The 24546-nt window shown below is 32.0% G+C and overlaps 2 protein-coding genes across 4 annotated transcripts; both read left to right on the top strand.

Moving 5' to 3' along the window:
• Positions 1 to 2041: 2041 nt before the first annotated feature.
• On the top strand, positions 2042 to 10606 carry LOC126687934 (protein DETOXIFICATION 34). The gene is made up of 8 exons (XM_050382486.1): positions 2042 to 2122; positions 6152 to 6622; positions 7461 to 8086; positions 8289 to 8345; positions 8647 to 8885; positions 9412 to 9530; positions 10207 to 10293; positions 10398 to 10606. The coding sequence occupies exons 1-8, from the start codon at positions 2042 to 2044 to the stop codon at positions 10461 to 10463; spliced, it is 1746 nt and encodes a 581-aa protein (XP_050238443.1). The 3' UTR covers positions 10464 to 10606.
• A 7728-nt stretch (positions 10607 to 18334) lies between these two features.
• On the top strand, positions 18335 to 22362 carry LOC126687407 (AT-rich interactive domain-containing protein 1). 3 transcript variants are annotated; one of them, XM_050381961.2, is made up of 3 exons: positions 18335 to 18535; positions 18923 to 19982; positions 20967 to 22362. In XM_050381961.2, the coding sequence occupies exons 2-3, from the start codon at positions 18969 to 18971 to the stop codon at positions 21816 to 21818; spliced, it is 1866 nt and encodes a 621-aa protein (XP_050237918.1). In that variant the 5' UTR covers positions 18335 to 18535; positions 18923 to 18968; the 3' UTR covers positions 21819 to 22362. The 3 variants fall into 3 exon arrangements, with proteins under 3 accessions (XP_050237918.1, XP_050237920.1, XP_050237921.1); XM_050381963.2 differs by having other exon boundaries at positions 18943 to 19982; XM_050381964.2 differs by having other exon boundaries at positions 18976 to 19982.
• Positions 22363 to 24546: the final 2184 nt, after the last annotated feature.

A 24546-nucleotide genomic window follows, 5' to 3' on the forward strand; every position in this document is an offset into this window, starting at 1 on the left:
GTTGTCTTTCATTAGTTTGGGATTTGCTTTCTTCCTTTTTAATGTAGAAAATGGTATGTAAAGTGAATTGCCGATGTTGAGAAATTTTGCCAAAATTTCAAATCTTTCATCATGTTGTGTTGTGTTGTGTAAAATACAAAATGCCCAATCCTTTAGTTAGAAACTTCAATGTTCTTTGTCATTGTTTTAAGAACCGAATCGGATTGGCGATTTGGTCGAAAATGTAAAAAGTTGAAAATTATTAAACCGGTTACTGCATAAAAATTGTTTGGTTTGTCATTTACCATTCGGGTATAATCTATGTACTCCGTTGTGGGTCACTGAATTTTTAAGTTATTTTAAAAGATGTTATATATTATTTTATTTTATTTTTCTAAAATTAAAATTTTGTTTCAAACAGTCTGAAATAGATTTATTCAATCTAATTTTGATGGCGTAGTTCATCTGAATATTTAAAAATTATTTGCCACATTAGCAATTCTATCATACAATCTAAACTAGTATTCATTTTGAAATAAAACATATACAATTTAGGGATCTTTTAGAATTTATATGTAAATTTAAATAGTATATATAAAATGAGTTACCTTTTAAACAATGATATTTTATGAAATACAAACCACATGAAAATATGATTGGATTGCTGATGTGTAGAACGGCTTAACTTAGACCGTCACATCAATAAAATCGGATTAGAAATACTTTTTAAAATTATAAATGCAAATTACCGATTTTAAAGAAAGAAATTCGTATTAAATATATGAAATTGAAAAAAAAATCACATTATCCCTTTTGAAATAACACGAGCATTAGTAATTCGTAAAGCATTTGATCTTTGTAAACATGTAGATTATTTTATATAAATATTACTATATGAACATGTTTATTTTCTATTTAACTGGTTAGATCGTTTAAACCGTAAATGAATAATTAAATTTAAACCGATTAAATTTTCAATTAGTGGCTGAACCAATTAAATTATAAATCGGTCACCACACCAATTCGGCCACACGTTTTTAAAACACTTAGTTCTTGGATGTTTATTTTCTCATAATTGTACTTTTTTCATGCCTTTTTCATCATTGAAAAGGAAAATGAGATGCCATTTGGGTTTCATTCTAGTTTCTGGCTGCGTACAAGGAGGCCACCCGTAACATCAAAAAATAACAAAATATAGTAGCAAAGTTGGAATTTCACCTTATCTATAAAACTCTAAACCTAGTAAAGTATATTTAAAAAAATTCCTAGCTGTAATTATTTTTATACAAAAGAAAAAAAAAAGTTCAACGGTTATATACAAATGAAATTACCAAATATAGAAGGAAAAAGGGTCATTCATGCCCTTAAGGTTTGGGGTCTGGATCAAGTAAGCCCTCAACGTCCGTAAAGGTTCACTCATACCCCCTGCATTTGTAAAAATGAACAATCAAACCCCTTGATTTAACGCTGTTTCATTGCTCCTAAGACTCAGTTAGTGTTATCCTACTTGGCAGAGATAAAAAGATCATTTATGCCCCTAAGATTTGAGTACGGGATTAAATGAGCCCTCAACGTTTGAAAAAGTTCACTTATGCCCCCAACAACAAATGAACAGTTAGACCCCCAGTTTAACACTGTATCATTGCTCCCTAGACTTCGTCAGTGTGATCCTACGTGGCTGACCGGCGTCGAAAAACTAATCGGTAATAATTGTCCGCTATCATTGAAAATGATTAAACGTGATTAATAATGAAACGTAAATTATATAAAAAATATAGTTTATTCATCTTCTTCATGTGTTTCGATTCGACAATTACATTCCTCAAAACATTAGAAACCCAACAATTATATAAAAAAAAAAACTAAAAGGATAAAGATTGTATTTCTTTTCATTTGGCGTACCATATCATGCACTACCGCCTCTTACCTCACCAAATACTTCTTTTTCTTCGTCTTTGTCATTGCAAGTTTCATCAAATAAAGATACCGATTAATGAAGAGAATTTTTTACTCGATTGTTGGAGAAGGACAATCTATCGATTTAGCTCGATCTTGTAATAAAATGACTTTGCAACAACAGACTATTGTTGCTGAGAGAAAGACTGTCACCGTAGAGAAAATTTTGGCAGTAAAAATTAGCCACGTAGGATCACACTAACAGAGTTTGGGAAGCAATGAGACGGTGTTAAACTAGGGGCCTGACTGTTCATTTTTTAAACGTTGGGGCATAAGTGAACCTTTTCAATTATTGGAGGCATAAGTGAACCTTTTTTAAACATTGAGGGCTCGTATGATCCTTTTATCTTTGTCATATAAGATCACAATGACAGAGTCTTAGGAGCAGTGAAACGGCGTTAAACCGAGGGGTGTAATTGTCCATTTTTACAAACGTTTGGGGCATGGGTGAATCTTTCCGGACGTTGAGGGCTTACTTGATTCAGACCCCAAATCTTAGGGATATGAATGACCCTTTTCCCAATAGAGAATTTAATATATATATTCTCAAGAAAAAAAAAACTCACAATTAAATGCTTAACTCTTTACAAGAAATAACCCATAAGGGTAAGGATTAATTGATAGTTCTTACATCACACACTTTTTTTTTCTTGTTCACATCAATGTATTATCTATATAGTGTAATTCGGTTCTTTAGGTATTATTCTAAAATATGAATAAAATAGGGTATATATAGAGAACAAATTCAATTTATAGCACTAGGAGTGAGTAATTAATTCTGACCATCACTAAACTTTCGAGTTTTTTCATTTCAGTCACTAAACTATTTTTTTTCTTTTTGATTATTGAACTTTCATTTTGATATTTCCAGCCAAAAATGCTTAACTAGCAGCCGAAAGTTGACATGTGGCAACCAATTTTACTAGTTTTATATTAAAAATTTATTGCACATGCATAATTTCACTTTAAAAATGATTTTTTAAATCAAATTATGCATATATGGCAAGTTTTCAGGTAATATAAAATTGATTTCGGCTGCCATTTAAGCATTTTCGGCCGGAAATACCAAAGTGAAAAAAATAAATAAAAGTTTAGTGATCAAAAAGAAGAAAAATAGTTTAGTAACTGAAATGAAAAAATTCAAAAACTCAGTGATCTTCAGAATCAATTACCCCATTAGGAGTACTATTTCTAATTGAATTATTTTTTAATTGTCCATTGACAATAAAATTGTCCTTCCGCAAAATACTTCAATAATAGAGTCCAAATACAAATAGATTTTAAGAATTATAAAAAAGTAACTACTTCTCTTTTTTCTCGCAATATATATTATTATTATTTTTTTCTCTTACTTATATCAACTTGGGCGTAAGACTTAATGGCTGAAAAATCTTCCCCACGTTCATTATGACCCCATGTTCTTAGGCTTTAGGCATGCCCGAGGCCTATGCCTAGGGCCACAAATATTAGAGGGTCCCATATGGGGTACTTTAGAAAAATTAATGTTATATTAAATTTTTTAAATGTTTTATTAATTTTCATTATAATAGATGTAATTTTTCTTTTAAAATTTAATCAGATTTTTAATAATTAGGAATAACTTTTAGAAGGCTTTTATTGTGATGAGTGTTGTAATTTAAATAAAAAAAATTAATTAGACTCTTTAATAATAACTAGTAATACAAATAAAAATAATATATAGTTTACATAATATTAGGGCCTAATCTATCTTTTTTTTCTATCTATTAATCTATCTAATAGAAAAAAAGAGTAAATTACTCTATGTATATTTTTACTTTATTTTATTTATAAATATATATTTTTTATAGAGAAATATTATAAAAATCTACTGAAAATCTATAGAACGTTTTGAAACAATTTCGTCACCATTGTAAACTAAAGTGGTTAAATTCTATAGAACGTTTTGCAAAAATCTATAAACTAAAGTGGTTAAATTCTTTATATATATTTTCGAGAATGTTCATTTGTAAAAATAAAGTGACAAACAATGTATTATTGGGCTAATAATCACCGACGGTCCTCGACTTTTACCCTAACCTTCCGTAAACCCCCCAACCTTTCAAAAGCTTCCCTAAACCCCCCAACGTTTGTGACGGCGCCATTCACGGCCCTTATAGACGAAACTACCCTTTTGGTTTTGGCGGCTGTCCTTTTTTTTTGGAAAAAAACAAATAGTGGCGCCACATGTTAATTGACACGTCATTTAATGTCAAAACAAAATTGAAACACCCAAAATACCCCCTAAAAAATTAAACCAAATAAAATTTACTTAATCAAACCCAACCCACGGTCAATCCGCCCGCCAACCCGAACCACTCACCGCACCCGCTGCCGACCACCACCCGCCGCCCGCTGCCCGCCGCCGACCCATCGGAATCTGCTCTTGGAGAGCATATCTGAATCTGCTCTCAAAGAACAGATCTGAAATCTGTTCTTGGAGAACAGATGCACATCTGTTCTTGGAGAACAGAAGCACATCTGTTCTCCAAGAACAGATGTGCAGAAGACGAGCAGCAGCTCGTCTTCTCAGAGAAGACGAGCTGCTGCTCGTCTTCTGAAAAACGGAGAAGACGAGCTGCAGCTCGTCTTCTCAAAAATGGAGAAGACGAGCAGCAGCTCGTCTTTTCAGGAAAGACGAGCAGCAGCTCGTCTTCCCAACCGGAGAAGACGAGCAGCAGCTCGTCTTCTCAGGAAAGACGAGCAACAGCTCGTCTTCTCACAACCGGAGAAGACGAGCCGCTGCTCGTCTTCTCACAACCGGAGAAGACGAGCAGCAGCTCGTCTTCCCCTGAGAAGACGAGCTGATGCTCGTCTTCTCAGATCTGAGAAGACGGTCGTCTTCTCAGGTGAGAAGACGACGAGCTTGGTCGTTTTCTCACCTGAGAAGATGACCGGAGGCGGGTTCGGTTGTGGCGGTTCGGTTTCGATAATTCAGTGGTTTGAATGAGTTGATTTGTTTTGATTTTTTATTTTTGTTTTAATTAAATTTTAATAGTTGTAAGGGTGTTTTGGGTTTTTCAATTTTTTTTAGATATTTTGCCACATGTCAGATGACACGTGGCGCCGTCTTTTTTTTTTAGAATTGTAGCCGCCAAAAAAAGACGGCGCTTAGGGGTATTTTCGTCCATAAGGACCGTGAATGAGCGCCGCCATAAAGGTTGGGGGTTTAGGGAAGCTTTTGAAAGGTTGGGGGTTTACGGAAGTTTAGAGCAAAGGTCGAGGACCGTCGGTGATTATTAGCCGTATTATTGTGACAAACTTATTTTTACAAACAATTTCACAAAAAATAATATTTTTATGTAAGGCCGGCCCTGGCTTTAGGTCACTATTCGCAGTGGCGGCAGAACTTTTACACAAGAGGGGCGGAATTTTATGTAAAGGACGATATGTTGTTTGTTAAATTTTGTTACATATCGTGCAATTTAAAAATTTAGCAAAAAAATTATTTTACTATTTAAAATTGAAAAAAAATTAATTAGTTGGCCTCGTGTGTGTATCTATATATATGTATATATATATACACACACATATATAATAAAAGCATGTTAAAATTATAAAATAAAAATAAAATCAAATATAAAAACACTAGTAAAAATACAAATATAAAATTCAAGTAGCAATATTAAAAAAAATAAGTTACACATTTAAAAGACATAATGAAGAACTTTAAAATAATTTTTCAAAAATAAATATTAATTTCTTTCTATTTTCCATAAAATTTATAACTAAATCTCTACTATTCGTCACCGGAAAACCTCGAAAGTTCGATGATTTACCAATATATATTACATAAACATGTTTATTTTTATGTAATGGGTTAAATCGATTAAACCGTAAACTAGTACTTATATTTAAACCGATTTAAATTTTAAATTAGTGGTTAAAATTAAACCCATTAAATTCTGAATAGGTGACACAAAACACTAATTCTTGGATGTTTATTTTGTTAGAATTCTTTTCTTATCATGCCTTTCTCATTATTAAAACGGAAAAAGAGATGTCATTTGGGTTTCAATTTGGCTGCGTAACTGAAAGTATCTCTATCAATGGACTTCCATTCTCTTCTCTCAATTCTCTGCTTTATTTACATCTTTGCATGGCTATCCTCATTTTTAGCCAAACAATACGTAAACTTTCTCAAAATCATAATTAAACAAACAAATACAAAATCAAAAAAATTCTTTTCCCAAAATAATCAAAAAAGTTATATTCAGAAGCAGCGAAAATTGCGAATACTAGAGAAAATGAACCTCTCAATGCAGAGGAGAGCAGTAGTAGTTCATCCTCTCCTGATACCGAACCTGAATCAAACCCGAATATCGCTGCGAAAGCGGAGTTGATCGAGGGAGATATACGGGGTGATTCGGCTGCTCATAATCGGATAGCGGTGTTTGAAACGACTGATCTTCACTCTGCACCTTCAGGTTTTGTTGACACGGGCGGTGGGGATTATCCTCCGATTCAAAGCTTTGAAGATGCGAAATGTATTTGTTTGCTGGAAACGTCGAAATTATGGGCTATTGCAGCCCCGATAATGTTTACAATCCTGTGTAATTATGGAGTTAACTCGACGACGAATATTTATGTTGGTCATATTGGAGATATTGAATTATCTGCGGTTGCTATCTCTCTTTCTGTCATTGCAAACTTCTCGTTCGGATTCTTGGTTCGTTCCCGTTACTAACACGTGAATTTACAAGTTATCGAACTATACACTTTTTACAATTACGGTTTATAAAAATTGATATATATATATATATATATATATATATATATATATATATCAACTATTGTTTCTTGATAAATTGATACACCGATAAAGAATCCTGTGAAAATTAATGATGTGGAAGCTGGAGTTAGCTACATCATTTACGCATAAAAAATGATGCAGTTTGAAAATCCAGCTTCTACATCATCCATTTTCATTTGATTTTTAATTGATAATGATATATTGATTTTCGAAAAAACAATGGTTGGTGTATTTATTTGCCAACTTATACAAGGCGTAAATAAATTATAGAAAAACGTATATAGTTCGTAGATTTATGTGAATATAATCTTTGTTTTACTATTGTATGTAAATGAAATAATCAATTATAGCGTGTTTTTGCCATTTCTTAGCGACATAAACTCCTATTAATACGTGCTAATGCGGGTTCATCAGCACATCTTATCATATTTTCCATTTCTGGATATCGACTTTCTACATCAACATCAATTTATTGAGTTTTTTGTCGCAAAGAAATGGCAAAACACGCTGTAATTGGTGAACTGTAGTATTGTGTTTATTGCAATTGAGTGAAGCCGGAACGCATCTTACCATACTTTTTATTTTTGGATCCTGACGTTCCATATCAGCATCAATTTATTGATTCTGGTGATACTAATTATAAAAATTTAAAATTCGTGTTGAAATTGTAAAATATACTCCGCATGTATCGTATTTTATTTAGTTATTTTTGTATCCATGCTAATTTTGGTCTTCAATTTTCATGAAAGCGAAGCTTGGAATGGGAAGTGCATTAGAGACATTATGTGGACAAGCATTTGGAGCAGGACAAATAGATTTACTCGGAGTATACATGCAACGATCATGGATCATCTTGTTCGTCGCCTGTCTCTGCTTATTACCGCTCTATTTATCCGCTACACCAATCTTAAAACTTCTAGGACAAGAAAACGATATAGCAGAACTAGCCGGTCGGTTCACAATTCGAGTAATTCCACATATGTTTTCGTTAGCAGTCAATTTTCCGACTCAGAAATTCTTACAAGCACAGAGCAAGGTCGGAGCATTGGCCTGGATCGGATTCGGAGCTTTAACAGTACATGTCGGAATGCTTTATTTGTTTCTGGGTGTATTCAAATGGGGTTTGGACGGTGCAGCAGCGGCGTATGACGTGTCCGGTTGGGGTACTGCTTTGGCTCAGCTGGCTTATGTGGTTGGTTGGTGCAAGGATGGTTGGACCGGGTTGTCGTGGTTAGCTTTTAGGGATTTATGGGAGTTTACTAAACTTTCTATTGCTTCAGCTGTGATGATTTGTTTGGAGATTTGGTATTTTATGACTATAATTGTTCTTACTGGTCATCTTGAAGATCCTATAATTGCTGTTGGCTCTCTCTCTATTTGGTAAGGATTCATTAACGAGTATTTATTTCATGCAACAGATGTATTAATTTAATGTGCGACACGATCCATATATTTGTGAGAGAGGTATTGTATATTGATGTGACATATCTGTTGTATTCGATAATTTCTCTACATTAACTTATGTTTTTATTATAGTATTATGTTTCTAAATATATTCTAATAAGTTTAATTTTCGTTACAGCATGAACATAAATGGCTGGGAAGGCATGTTATTTATCGGACTTAATGCTGCTATAAGGTGAAAATGTTGTCATTCTATAAATATTGAAATGTTCATGCACTACAAATTCTTAATGAATTAGGTTTACAGTTCACCACTTAGAATTATAAACTTTTACTTTTAATATCATAATGTTCCGTACTTGAGTTAAAATCTCTACATCATTTCTCGAGTTCTCATTGTCATGCAGGTAAAACATGATAAATGTTTTTAATTAGAGATTTTAACTCAATAAAATAGATCAAGTATGAAATAACTGTAGAATTCCCCTTCGTTTCTACTGCATACTCACTATTGCTGTGCTTTATTTGTACTGCAGCGTTCGAGTTGCGAACGAGCTTGGATCGTCGCATCCGAGAGCAGCAAAGTACTCGGTCATAATAACGTGCGTTCAATCTCTGTGTATAGGGATCACGTTCGCATGCATTATTATGATAACCAGGAATGAATTTTCCATTATTTTTACTGATAGCTTAGTTATGAGAACAGCGGTTTCTAAATTGGCATATCTTCTTGGTATTACAATGATTCTTAATAGTATTCAACCAATTATATCAGGTAATTGTTTATGCACATTAACCAAAAACATTAATTCAAGAATTTAAGATAATTGATTATGAGGGTACGTATTCAAAATATCGTTTTATTTTATTTTGTTGAATAAACTTTGATCATTTTTATTTTTGCTATTAAACTTCAATTTTATTTCAATGAAAAGTTTTTCGGCTAAAAATGCATATGTGACAATCTATTTTTGAATATTTTTGCATAAAAACTTGTCCATGTATAATTCGGCTAACATTTTATGCCAATATAAAATTGTACATATGACAAGTTTTCTGATGAAAATAAGCAAAAATTGACTGTCGTATATGCATTTTTGGCCAAAAATTTTCATATTATAATGAATTTAAAGCTAAGCAACCAATAAAATGAATCAAAATTGTGTAACTTTTTTGAGGAAAAATCAAAATTGTGTAACTAAATTGAATGAAAGTGATAGTTTGAGTACCCATATAATTAATTATCCCAAAAATTTAAATTATATATAGAAATTAACTAATCATGTGTTATTTAATTTCAGGTGTTGCAGTAGGAGGAGGATGGCAAGCTTCGGTAGCTTACATAAACCTGTTTTGTTATTATGCAGTTGGCCTTCCTCTTGGCTTTCTTCTTGGTTACAAAACACGTTTACATGTTCAGGTAAAATTAACTTGATTCGTGAGCTTTAGCGTGTTTGCAATTGCAATATCAATTTTAATTTAAATAGTTTTGTATTTTTAAATTAACGAAGTATATTTTTATATATAATTTAATCACGTTTTATAAAAGTTGATAAATGTATACGCCAACTATCATTTCTTGCTAAATTGATGTCCCGATTAAAAATTCAGTGAAAATGGGCGATGTGAATGTCTGAATTCGCCACATCATTTACACATGCATTAAAATGCACTCTTTTGAAGAATCTGCTTTCACATCGCCAATTTTTTCTGGATTTTCAATCGTTGTATTGATTTGTCAAAAAAACGATATTTGGTATATATATTCACCAAATTTTATAAAACGTGATTAAATTATGAAAATATGTATATAGTTTGTGAATTTATAATATAAAAACCTTGTAAACATCAACTTTCAATTTTTAACACTTCAAAATACAAATTAAATTTATAATATTTTTACTGATAAGGAAGTATCGGGAGATAGAAAATTATGAAATACTTCAAGTGTCTGTATCAACAAAAATATACCATAAAACTCAGTATGTATTTTCGAATGGCCAAAAATTAAAAGTTACTATTAAAATTGTAAAATTTGTGATTATATTTGTAATTTATCTTTTTATGGTCATATACTGACTGAAAGTTTGTTGTAGGGAATTTGGATGGGCATGATTATTGGAACTTTTTTGCAGACACTAATTCTCATTTACATTATTTTTAGAACTAATTGGAACAAAGAAGTGAGTGCTCTTTAACAAGGCTACTATTTATTTAATTAAGTAATAAGTAAAATAATATTTATAGTTTAATTTATTCTTTTTAATTAATAAAATCTATAATTTAGGTCAAAGAAGCCTCAGAAAGGATGAAAAAGTGGGGCGCATATGAAGAGCCCTCTGCCTCCTATTAGTGCAAAGTAAATTCCAGCCAGTATTTCTTTTCTTATAGTATAAGTTAGTTTACTGTAAATTATTTTTAAAAAAATAGGATTTGATTGATATATAATTAACTCAGTGTAAAAAACCTTCATACATGCAAATTATTTAAGTGTAAGCCTGATAGTCTTATAATTAAAAGAACTAAACCAATAATTACTTTAATAAAAAAATTAAAATAATAGACATCTAAAAGGAAATAAGGAGAGTAAAAGATAATATTCTTATTTTATCTCAACAAAAAATTAAATGATTATTTTAATAAATTAAAAATAAGATGAATTTATGATCTTAACCAATTAAAATATATTACTTTGTCCGCACGGGTTTGGTTTAGCGGTCTAAACCTCAGCCATCTGGACGCCAAAGGTCGCGGGTTCGATCCCCGGCTACACCCTTTCTTAATATGGAGTGGTTGAGGTTGGATTGCTGGCCATTATAGCATGGAATTACCAGGTATGTGGGCTTGCGGTCCACATTCCGGAGTTTGACAATGATATTGAATTTCGGCTCAGTAGAATGAGTCCTCATCCCAAAAAAAAATGTACTTTCTCCGGTTTAGAATATTTATTGATTTAAAAGAATTCTTTTGTCCATAATATTTGTTATTTTTAAATATTAAAAAAGCGTTTATTGCTATCTTTGATTATCACTTATTAATTTATTGTAAGGATACAATAACCAAACAAAAAACTGACCGTAAATGCTAACAAATTTTAATAAAAGGTTAATTTAGTAAATGATGGAACACTATAAATTCTAAAGTCCCACACCGCCAAGAAAAAAGAGACTATGCAGATAAGCCTATAAAAAGGTAATGGTCTCGTTCCCTTGCCTATAGTTGCCCTTCTAACGTACATTAATTACACTTATAAATACCTTACTGGCTTAAGCATCCGAGTAAACTCGAGGCTTAAAGTTTCCCTTTAGCCATTTCATATATTTGTCTTCCGTAGTCTATCTAAGATCCACCAAAAACCATACCAGACCGTCTTTTCATATTCATCCTTTGGCGTTGTTTGTGGGAACATTGTATTCGATAAAAAAAATTAGTGACTGGATCCTAGAATGACGGGATCTAAGAAAGATGGCCCAGGATGTCCGAGAAACGTCCGATGATAGTCCTTTTATGCCGTTACCACCACTAACGGTGAGATCCTCACATATCCACTTCCAAGGATTCAGAATGCCTAATCTTATCAGGGAGAGAACTCCGACTCAACCTTTCAGGAAGTTATCAACCAAACTAGCAATGGTGAGCTAAGGCAATTTTGAACAGACATAGCCACAGTAATCGAGGAAGCCATCGACGCACTAAGATCCAGATCTCTTGCAAGAAGAACAAAAGGAAACCAAGAAGAGGAAAAAAGAGAAGAAGAAGAAAGCACTGCTAGTGACGAAAATATTAGACCAGCGGGATAAGACAAGGATACAAACGGACAAGGAGCGGAGGGCGCATCAGTCAACCACGGAAACGGAGAGAAGGAACAAGTTGAGACTCCGCCAAGACCAAAAGAAAGAAGACAGTCAGAGATAGCAACGAAAGGAGTCGACCTCATATAAGTACAAAGGTTAGTAGCTGAGGCAATACAATCAGCAACGAAAAGTAAAGCAAGAGAACACATCAATACAAAAGTCTAACACGAAGGAACTTACCACTAATTGCAAGCATCCCATCAGACAAATTACCTGAAAGGTTCAAAATACCGAATTTTGACAACTTCGATGACACCGGATGTCCCGAGAATTACATAACCAAATTGTACTACAAAATGGTCCTCCTGGACATTACTGATGCCATACTATACATTGTATACAAGACGTTTTCCACCACTTTATTATAGCTATAATTATTTATATTGTTAATTATTATTGAGATTTTGATGGTATTGCATTGTTAAATTAATAATTAGACTAATAGAATTCCTATTCAAATTGATTTAATTATAAAAATATATTCTACTTCAGGATGTAAATAATTACTATAAAACAATTAGTTAATAGAAAATTAAGATATGTTTTTTAAGAGGAAAGGAAAATAATTTATCTTAAATACCCTATATTCATGCAATTATTTTTCAATTTAGTCTCAAATTATATGACAATGCAAGTTGTTGGCACAGTCTGACGAAAAATTAAAGCTCAATATCTCACAATTTAATAGCATGTTTGATTTAATTACTTCTCTAGTAGTTTTACTCATTATATTGCAAAACTAGTTTAAACTACCCAAGTCATAATTCAAAATTAATTTAAAGATTGAAATTCGTATTCTTATATTTTATCTTAACAAAACACTTTGTACATTGTTATTAAATTTAAAAATAATAATAAATTTCTTTATAGATAAAATCATAATTATTTTCAAATTACAAATATAATTTAGGCTTAAATGCATCAAAAATCATAAACTTTCACGTGTTTTTGGTATTTAACATAATTTTTTAATTTTGGCATTATTTAACATGAACTTTTCAATATTTTGCAATTAAGAACACGTGTGTGTTTCCTTTGAAAAATAGTGTCATTTTATATCTAAAACGGCGTCGTTTTAATCTGGTTAAATATGTTTATTATCAGTAATTGCTTCATTAATTCAAGTATGTGTAGCTAAATTTCTTGACTTGAAATATTGTGAGTAGTATGGATATGAAATTTAAAATCTGAAAACTAAATTTTTTTGTTAGTGCAATCCTTTATTATTAAGATTAATGCTTGTGATTACTTGATCAACAATCGCATAAACTTAGAATAAATTGTGGGGAGGGGACTTAAGCAATTTAATCGGAAGAGGTAACCAAGGCATATTTACAAAGCATGGTCCGACCACCATGTTTGCGTTATATGATTTATGTGGATAACTGATCAATAATGTATTAATTATGATTGTAATTATTTTCTATCATTCTGTAATCGGGATATAAGGATAATTCGGAATAATTGATTCATAGTTAATAGGCTAGCAATAAGATATGAATATTTCGATCTATCCTTAATTGCATGTAACAATTAAATTGATTGATATAAATTAAATTTGTAAGGTATCGATATTTGTATATATTTTTGAGATATAATTTGCGACTTACATTAATATTTTATTGGGATAATATAATAGGAAAAGATTATTTTTTTCTAGATTATTTATGCAAAAAAGATATGAATCAAGGTTTAAAAAAAGAAAAAGAAAAGTTAAATATGATGCTTGTTCCAAAATTGATTTTTAAAGACCCCAAACGAGTAAGTGTTTTTTTTTTGAAATACGATAAACATGCTCATCTTCCTAATGCATCAAGAATCATATCACTTGGAGATGTCTATCTCAACTTTATGATGTTTTTAAAATTGACAAAGCATACAACACATTGCTTACTTGTATATTTGACCATCTTTTATAAAGTGAATATGGTGAATCCTCAAATACTATATTGAATTTTTATTCTTTATAATAGTAAAGACGGCGTCTCAAGCCTTCTAGTGAATTAAAATCAAATCATATTATAAAAAGTTATAAAGTTTCGAAATTGATGGTCGCGTTGGAATTCTCAGCTCGTCGAGCTAGAGGCTACCTCGAGCTTAAAATCGTATGTCCCACTTTCATCACCACATATACACCACCACATATACACCATCATCACCACCTTCACCTTAATATGATTATGCTCATATCTAACTCATTTTTAAGTTAAGGCGCACTAATTTACATGTAATTAATGTTTTAAAGGATAATTGATATATGAACAAGCGTTAAAGTGAGCTTGTAACAATAATCTTTGACGTCATAGTAATTTATGTTTAAAGGAAAATGATCTTTCTATTTTAGAAAAAAAAAATCAACACACATCTCATGATTGGACAACACTTGTTAACACAATTTGCAAGTGAAAATGAAGTTAAAAATTAAAATGAAGTCCAACCACTTCATAGTGTAAATGTTGAATTATTGGAAGGTCCTATGAAGATATTGTGTTGTTTGCAAATTCATCTTACATCTTCAAATGTGAGTGTGAACGATTTAGAGTATAAAGAACCCATATAAAAAGTATCACTCATAAAAAAATAATGTGAAAGATAATATATTTTCTAAAAATATATATGACAAATCTTATATTCTTAAAATTGTTATTAATCCAAAAGTGAAATAAACTTTCTACTACCGAATTAAAAGGAAACTAATAAGAAAAAAGATCACAAATATGTTGTCAATGACTCTCCCTCATGTTAGATTATATCTTGATGAATATATACGAACAAGCTAGTTATGAGGTCTAATTAAAGCGCTACTTGAGAAGCATCGTAAGACATATTTTTCATATAGCATTTAGTTTTATTTATTTTAAGGTTAATGTCATAAAAAAAATTACCAACTTTACACATTTTCTCATTTTAATCACGCCGTTTAAAAATCATAATTTTCATATACGAACTATCAATTTTTCTCAAATTCATACACCGTTCAAAAATCCGGTGAAAATTGTTGAATTGTCAACCGGATGGTGACATGTCATAACGAAGCAGATAGTGACACGTCATCAATTTTTGCCGGATTTTTGCACGGTGTATGAATTTGAGAAAAATTGGTAGTTGGTGTATGAAAATGACGATTTTTAAACAGCGTGATTAAAATGAGAAAACATGTAAAGTTGATGAATTTTTATGACATAACCCCTTTATTTTGTTAATTCACGTTGTTACCATGAAGCTTTTGATGTTTATTTTAAGAGAAAATTACGCTGAGATCGCTGAGGTAATACCATAATTAACAGTTTGATACTATTTGTTTTAAAAGTTTCTTTAATGGTTCTTTGTTTTTAATTTTATTAACTATTAGGCCGCTCCATTAATTTTGCAACTTACTTTCAAACGATTTCGTACCCCGCTTTTAATTTTTTGAACAATTTGGTCTCTAACTTTTAGTTTTGTTAAACGATTTGGTTCCTCAGTACTTTTAAACAATTTGGTACCTCAGTTTCAATTTTGTTAAACGATTGGGTCTCCCAAATTAACAAAAGGGCCTCTCAGTTAATGGAATTAAAGTTAGGGGCCATTAAATAGACTTTTAAAATAAAGGGTACCAAACTGTTAATTATGATATATCTTAGAACCTCGGCATAATTTGCTCTTATTTTAAAGATAATTAAAATTGGAAACGAATAATGAATTATGTAAAAATAGAAATCAAAATCACCAAATTAAGAATTTACATTAATGATACATAAAATCGCAAGTGTACGATATCGATAAATCAAGTAATATAATGATAAGTAAAGGTCGAATTCACAGAAAATTGAATTTAATACCAAAATAGTAATCAACTATTATTCGAACCAATAAATTAAGTTTTGAAATGTTTTTGATTAAACTAATAAAAATAAAACATAATAAATTAAGAAATAAACAATAACGACAAATAACTTAGAATATTGCTTTTGTTTGGATTATCGATACCTTACAAATTTAACTTATATCAATCAATTTTAATTGTTACATGTAATTGAGGATAGATTGAAATATTCATATCTTATTGATAGCCTATTAACTATGCATCAATTATTCTGAATTATCCTTATATCACGATTATAGAACGATAGAAAATAATTACAATCATAATTAATGCATTATCGATCAGTTATCCACATAGAACACGTAACGCAAATATGGTGGTCGGACCATGCTTTGTAAATATGCCTTGATTACCTCTTCCGATTAAATTGTTTAAGTCCATTCCTCACAATTTATTTTAAGTTTATGCGATTATTGATCAAGTAATCACAAGCATTAATTTTAATAACAAAGGATTGCACTAACAAAGAAAGATATAATTTTAATTTCCAGATTTTAAATTTCATATCCATACTACTTATAATATTTCAAGTCAAGAAATTTAACTAGACACACCTGAATTAATTACATTCACACCCTCTAAGAATTGCAATGCAAGTGAACCCAATTAGGCTATCACTTGATTGCAATGATAATAGTCATAACTATAGTTACGGTGATAATAGTTAACCATTGCCCATTGGTACAATAACAATGAAAAATATTGGTTCAAGTAGAGATTAAGTCTCACAAAGCCAATTTATAAAAAGGATACAGAAAAGAAGAAGAATTATGGTCATATATTTTATAATACACATTTTTATCCAATGATGAAACAAATAAAGTATAATATATCAAAAAATAAATAATACATAGACATAAATAATTACTTATTATTAAATTAAAAATAAAAATTATAAATTGCGTTGAGACGCGTGTGTCATACGATCTCCTTAAATCAGATTTACCTCATCGTGTGTGAATAATAAATATCTCTCAGTATACAAAAAATTACAACTATAGCATTGCTCTCAACGAACTATAATTATCGTCCAAATTTTATCACAAAAAAATAATTTTGGAAAGGAAATATTTTGGAATTTGCTTATGTGTATGTTTGTTGTAAATGATGGGTATATATAGTCAGAGAAGTTCTTAGGTAGACTCAGTCTATCACGTCATCCGACTAAGCCTATTACAAAATAGTGCGTCGTTAAAATAATGACAATCTTGTAACTTTGTTTTTTTACTTATTTACACATTTGAATAGTAATATTACAAGTTTGCCATCATTTTAATGACGTGTCATTTTATTATAGGCTTAGTCCACAGATGACGTGGTGGACTGAGTCTACTTAAAAATTTCTCTATATAGTCATATAATTTCATATCCCTTGGAGGCAAGGTTGCTATTAAAATTTTGATTAAACATTATGAACTTTGAAAAGACAACTAAAAACCGTAAATTAAAACTTGCGCTGAGACTAGCTATTTGGTTGTTGCATTCGCGTGCGCAGGTTGAGCGCATACACTGTCTCTTGAAGCTTATATTTGTGAGTTTTAAGCCTTAAACTCGCTATATTTATATACGCAAGTCAAGTGTACATTCATTGTCCATTCAGTCGGTCGATTAGTTTGTGAGTTCTTAGGCTCATTGGCTTGTAACTAACCAAATGACAATTCAATATAATACCGCGTCAAGTCAAGTTTCTCATCCAATATGAGAATAAACAATTTTCTTTTCAAATTCTTTCTTTAAGGTATGATCTTTTATACATCAATTCTCAATTATCCTTTGACCATTTTGAGCATATAAATATACGGTTTTGATCTACTCATGGTAGAGAATGCAAAACCATCAAGATCTGACACTTCAAATAATAAGTCTCATTCAAAATTACACGCTAAAATGACAAATAAACATATCACTTTTACACTCTTATTTAACATTTTCCAACAAATCTAAAAATTGCAGCTTCAAATCATGTCAAAGATTACAAAATATCAGCATAGAAACTCCAAATTCAAATAATCAAGCAAGAACGAGCTTGTAAAAATTATAGATCTGAAAAAATAATTACATATAGACTATAAATCATCAGAAAACAACTATATATTTAACAAATTTGGTAAAAGAAACCACTTATTTGATAGAAAAACAAACATAAATAGCAAGGGTTTGGTTCTTTTGATGTTTTAGAGAGAAGATAGAGAGAGAGTGCTTCTATTTGGTTTGAACTTTTTATTTTGTTGAAGAATTTTGTGTTTTCTTTGTGATTTTCATCAAATAATGAAGATGAAACATCTAAAATTGAATACAAGTAGAATCCAAGTGTTAAAAATTTGAAAATTTCAAATGGGTTCCATTGCTATATATTTCAAATTTTTTTCCTTTCCCAAAAACTCCCTCAATTAAAAAATACTAACCAAACTTAAAAAGCCCTAAACCCAACCCTAGAGTTAAAAATTAACCAAGGTTAACACAATCACACCCACTATAAATAAGAGGCATTGTGCTCATTCACAAAACCTATTACCCTCTATTGAAAGTTCCATCCCAAATAGAAAAGAAAAAAAAAACTTTTGTTTTAACACCCCAAAATCCCCAATGAAAATAAAAGCCCTTAAAAAAGTTTAGAAGCAAAACAAGAAGGGCAAAGGCAAAGTTTAGGGGTCAAGAAGAGTCTTTGAAATTGAAACCCCACCCTAAATACGCACAAGTTTTCTGGTACGTTTCTCTTCCTTTTCTTTTATTTTTCTTTTAACCCAAACAAAATTTCCAAGAAAAAGAAAATCGAAATACTTTTAGATATTAAAGATTAGGGTCTGCATCTGTTCAAAACTTGAATTTTGGCCCCTCTTTTTTCACTTTTTTCTCTTTTAAAACTTCAATTCTGCAATTAAACAAGGAAGCGAGGAGCAATTGCGACATCAAAAATAATTCGTGGGTCTGCTTCAAAACCCTAGATCAATCATTTTCCCGCCAAATATTTTTGGCATGAACTCCTGGATTTATTTTTTTCATCGGTGAATCTAAACCTAAATGTGAATCGTTGCATTGTTTTCGTTTTGGTTTCGTGTTAATTTTATGTCGTTGTATAATTTTTTTTGCAAGGTAATGACTGGTTTTTTTAGGGTTTTGAACTTGGAAAATAAAATTAATGGCAGGGTGGTCGATGATTACTGCTGGTGATAACTCAACTGAGTCTTATGATGATAATGATGATATTCGGTGTCGTTTTGATAATGCTTTGAAAATATTCCGACAAGAAATCTTTGCCCTAGATGTTGATTTTCCTCCAATGCTTGGAAATGGACAGCCTGTGGATTTGTTTAAACTTTATTTGGTTGTGAAAGAGAAAGGCGGATATGATACCGTTTCTAAGAATGGGTTGTGGGGCGTTGTGGCGGATGAGTCCGGGTTTGGTGTAAATCTGGCATCTTCTGTTAAATTGGTGTATGTTAAGTATTTGGATGCTTTAGAGAAGAGGTTAGAGAGAGCTGTCGAGGATAAGAATTCGAGTACTAAATCTAGTGGTAGTGCTTCTAACCTCGTAGAGCTTGAGGTTTCTGGGTCGGAGTTAAAGGGGTTTTCGAATTGGAAATCTGTGTTAAATGTTTGTGCTGAGTTGGGTTCAGGTGAGAAATGTATTGCTGCTGATGAAGAATCTTCTGTTCATGTAGGTAGTAAAAGAAGGAGCATTGTCGATTGTGTGGAAGTTGGGAATTCTGGCAGTGATATGGCTAAGAGTTCTGTTGTTGATTCTTTCTTTAATGATGATAACAAAAGTAAAGATGTTCGGGAAAATCTAGAATCAAATTCAGCGAATATGAAAGCCTCTGAGGAGGATGAAGTGAAGAGTGATATAGTAGATTTGGATGGCAGTGAGAAGCGTGATAATGGTAATGAACATGATGTCGTGATGGTAGATTCAGTTACTATTGATGCATCTAATTCTAGCCGTAAAAGGAAAAGGGAGTCCTTGAGCAAAATGGTGAAATGGATTACAGGGATTGCGAGGAATCCTTGTGATGATGTGGTTGCTTCATTACCCGAATTGTCAAAGTGGGAATCTTATGGGAAGGAGGAGTTATGGAAGCAGGTTTTATTGGTTCGCGAGTCATTGTTTCGGAAAGGAAACGCTGATATAGGTGCTGAACAATCTAGTGGACAGGTACTTTCAGTTACTAAAAGTTTGCCAGCATTATCGGTGAACTTGATTGAACTTATGATACTTATTTTGTATGGAACGTGTACTTCCTGTGGATCTGTGCTTGTTTTTATCTCTCTTTATTTGAAGATGTATTTATGATTTAACATGCATTGTCTTTATGAGCCAAAGATGAGCATACACAGACAGATTTGTTTATTCTTGTTTATCTTTTTGAAATTCTATTTCTTCCTCGTATATAAAAAGAGGTTATGTAGCAAGTTAGTTTCTAAGATTTCTCTCATTTAGAGTTAATGTACATATATTATTGCACCCTAGAATGCCTAAACATTTGGTTTAAACTCTTTTCCTTTGATTACTATTAAAAGCATTATCAGCTTGTAATTGTGACAGCTTAAGCTTTTATGGATATGGTCATGGTTTTTTTTCTAGCACTTGTTTACTTCTTTATGAGCTAGAATTTCTATTATGTGGCGTGCTCATTTGAAAACAGAACTTTTATCTGAATGATGTATTGGCCATCAGAACTTCTTATTTGGCACTTGATGCGATGTGGTAAAAGATTACTTTAGTGACTGGTTTAGATGATGTTCCGTCATCTACATTCAGGCAAGATGTTTGTCCCTACATTATTTTTTTAACCTTTTGTTAGCCTTCTTTTAAAGAGGGAAGGTCTTAGAATATAAATCCGCTCTTGTACTTTTAGAAAATAACTCAGTTGCCACTCTCAACTTCTATCGGAATCCATCTCACTTAAAAAAAAGAGCGATAAATAAGTAAAACATTTAAAGTAATTAGTGGAATAATTGAAGAACGAAGTTTTGCAAGAAACATTTAGACGTAGTGAAAATATAAGTTATGTAATGGACTAAATATATCTATCCCATGCCAATTTCTTTCTAGTTCACACCATGGTGACTGAATGAACACGTTTGGAGCTGTCCAATTTGCTACATGTTTAAGCTGTGTTGTTTATTTGCTTTGCAGAAAAATCGGAAGATGCACCCATGCATGTATGATGATCATGTCGGATCCATATATAATTTCAGAGAGAGGTTAAAGTGCAGCAGGAAGCTGTTATCTGAGGAAAAAATTTCTCCTGCACAGGCTCGTCCACAGTTATCTTCCTCAGCCAATGAATCTAACATAGACTCCAATGTTGATTGTTCGACTAAAGGTTCAGTGCTTGACCGTCCAGCTGACAACCCGGTTCCTCTGGGTCCAGATTTTCAGGCTGAAGTGCCAGAATGGACAGGTGTGACTTGTGAAAGTGATTCAAAGTGGGTAGGCGAACGGATTTGGCCATTGCAAGTAGTAAATAACAGGTTTGTTGTTGAAAGGGAACCTATTGGTAAGGGAAGGCAAGATTCATGTGGATGTGAAGCGCCCAAATCTATAAAATGTGTGAGATTTCATATCAGTGAGAGAAGGATGAGAGTAAGGCGTGAGTTGGGGTTAGCTTTCTACCATTGGAATTTTGACAGGATGGGCGAAGATGTTAATCTTTCATGGAAAACGGAAGAAGAGAAAAAGTTTGAAGCAATAGTGCAGTCAAATCCTCCATCTCTTGAGAAAGACTTTTGGAAGGAGATTGTCAAATATTTTTCTAAAAAGAGAAGTGTGGATCTGGTGAGCTACTACTTTAATGTATTCGTTTTGAAGCGCAGAGCACACCAGAATAGGCATAGTCCAAACAACATTCATAGTGACGATGATGACGACGACGATGGCGGTGAATCAGAAAGTGGAGTAGCACGTAATAGTTCTGGGCGAGAAGCTCCAAAGTCACCGGGTTCACTATTAAATTCTGCAAAGAAGTCTCGTAAAGTTGGTAGATGATCTCTCTGGTTCTCAGAGAAAGTGAATTGCCTCGGTGATAAAAATTTATGGTTGTTTTTGTCCTCATTCAATTATGATCTTTGGGTAATGATTTTTTGGTGCCTCTGAAAAGCAGAAGTTTTGTGATGGGAAGTTTTGCAGTTATTGATAGATGCCCAGATAGCAGATATTGTGGTGGGAGCAGTAAGCTGCAAGCAGCTATATAGCTCTTGACATGAGTTTTGGTTAATTTGCTTTCAGTTTTGGAGATCGATGCTTCTTGTTCATTTCATCAACGTCAGGTCACATTCAGGTAAATTGCACTAGAAAGTTTGTGTTATTTGGGTCTTTTTTTTACGACACGGCGGAAATGAACTGAAAGCCTTAGGAATAGAGTGAAGAATCATTAGATTAATATGAATATAAGAAAAGTAGCATTCTATGATTCAATTTGCAGACTCTCATGGTTAGGGTGAATTCATACATTTTAGGGGATGATGGCGCTTAACTGTGGAATGGGAATGATTCTCATATAGCATTTATATCTTTGTTTTGTGCTGTTCAATGATTGTTTTATATCTCTCAATTTTTTTAGTAAGGTTAGATTTTAACAAATGGAGTCCAGTCTTATATTTTGATGGATGGGTAGATTTTAGTTGGTTAATCTGACAAATGTTGCCGGACATCTTTCCTTGACGCAGGTATTAGTCATCGTATCTCTTCTTGATCCGTCTTTAAACATTAGTTCATTCTGCAACTCTTTATTTAATAACTCGGTTGTCTCAGCCATTACTCATGCTTCCTTTTCATCAATTAGAGTCGTATGTAGATTGTAATACTAGGACTCCTGTAGATAATCAACCAGCACCTTATGTACCCCCAATTACTATATTGTAGTTGGATATTATTGTCCCAGCACTAGCCACCTTAATTGCTTAGGAACATAGGATTAAGAATAGGATATTAAACTCTATAGATTACTTGAGTTTTCTTAAATTATAGAAAGATCATTAAAAAAATTTTTGTTACAAAATCGTCATTGAACTATACCTTTTATTATAAAAATGTTTATGTTGTTACAAAATGAACACCGAGCTATTCGTGAATTACAAAAAAATTATTGGATAATACCTTTTATTACAAAAAGATCACTAAACTATGTTCCTTTTTGTAATTTTGGCTTGCCACGTAAGCAAAAATGTTGCATTTTTGCGTAAAACGCAACGTTTTTATGAGTGAACAACTTTTGTAATAAAAGGTAAAGTTCAATGACCATTTTATAACAAAAAAAATTTTAGTGACTTTTGTGTAATTTGAGAAAATCCTAGTGACCTACAGAGTTTAATATCGATTAGGAATATAATTGAGCATGTAAAAAGTGTGGATGAATTGATTTTTTTTGGTACTATTAATTCTAGAGAAGCAAACATATGGCTATAGGCTTCATAAAATGGTTAGCAACTTTTATAGCCTGTTACATGATACTACTGTATAAGGAAAAAAAAAACATGATACTACTGTATTATGGTTTACTAGAGTGAGGTTATTACATGATTACAAGAAATCAATTCAAGATAGGGAATATTTGACAAAAGCCTACAAGAGAATGAGTTAATTGCTCTCCAACAAGGTAGTAAAATAGTACCTTGAAATTTTTCAAGAATTTTGTTGGTACTAGTGGTGAAGAAAAATTAGACCATCCCATCCAAAACAAATTCGGAACCTAGAGGAAAGAGAGTTCAGTCTAAGAGAGAAGCTGGCAGGGAAGTATTTTGCTATATTGCTTGAAATATCTTTCAGAGGCATATAAGTGTCGCAAATACAAAGAGCGTTTGACGGTGTTGAAAAATGAGTCTTTATTGTATGAAAGACAACATTTCATACGTTGTGTTGAAAAGGCAATTGGAAAAAGAGATTATGAGGAGATAATTTCAACAACTAAAAGAAAGATCGATTCTTTGGGATCTTTCCTTTCTTCCTCCTCAAGTTTACCTACTACGGTACCAGCGTGAATATGATCTCCCCGTAGAGAAAGAAAATAAACATAAGGATAAGCAAACAATAGGTGTTTGGCAAGGGAGACGGTTCATATCAACTGTATAAGTGTAATGTAGGAGGATTACAGAGCAGTTTAGGACCGTAGAATCATACTGGACTCTAGAGACAAGAATCTCAAATAATCTAAGTTCGGTTAGGTAGCATTACCTAGTCAAGGAAGCTTAAATTATGGAAAAGACATATATAGTGCTTAGAGTGTAATGGTTAGAGCATCTCCAACAATACTCTTTATTTTAAAGAGCATCTTTCTTTAAATAAAGAGCATCTTTAAGAATAGAGAGTGTAAATTTAAATAATCCCCAATGGACTCTTTAAATTTATTTACATATATTGTTCATTTTCTTTATATCACCATTTTCTTCTTCCATAACAAAACATAAATCTAACACGGATTAAAAAAAAATTTGTAGTCAGAAGCAAAGCAACAATGAAATTGCGTCAAAAATAATTGTTTAACTGTTCATATCCATATATATTTGCAAGTGAACTTCAAATTATCACACTGAAAACTTAAATTCTTCATGAATACAATAGAAATAAAGAAACATGTATAATATAATATGAAAGCTTCTGAACTAATGAAATTGTATATATTTTGCAATCTAAAGCTTTTTCTTGCTAGATTATGATCCGATGCCATCAAATTACAGCAGTTGCTATAACAGATGGTCTCTGCTCCATCGAATTGATC

This window comes from Mercurialis annua, linkage group LG6, assembly GCF_937616625.2.
Source record: "Mercurialis annua linkage group LG6, ddMerAnnu1.2, whole genome shotgun sequence".
NCBI lineage: Eukaryota > Viridiplantae > Streptophyta > Magnoliopsida > Malpighiales > Euphorbiaceae > Mercurialis > Mercurialis annua.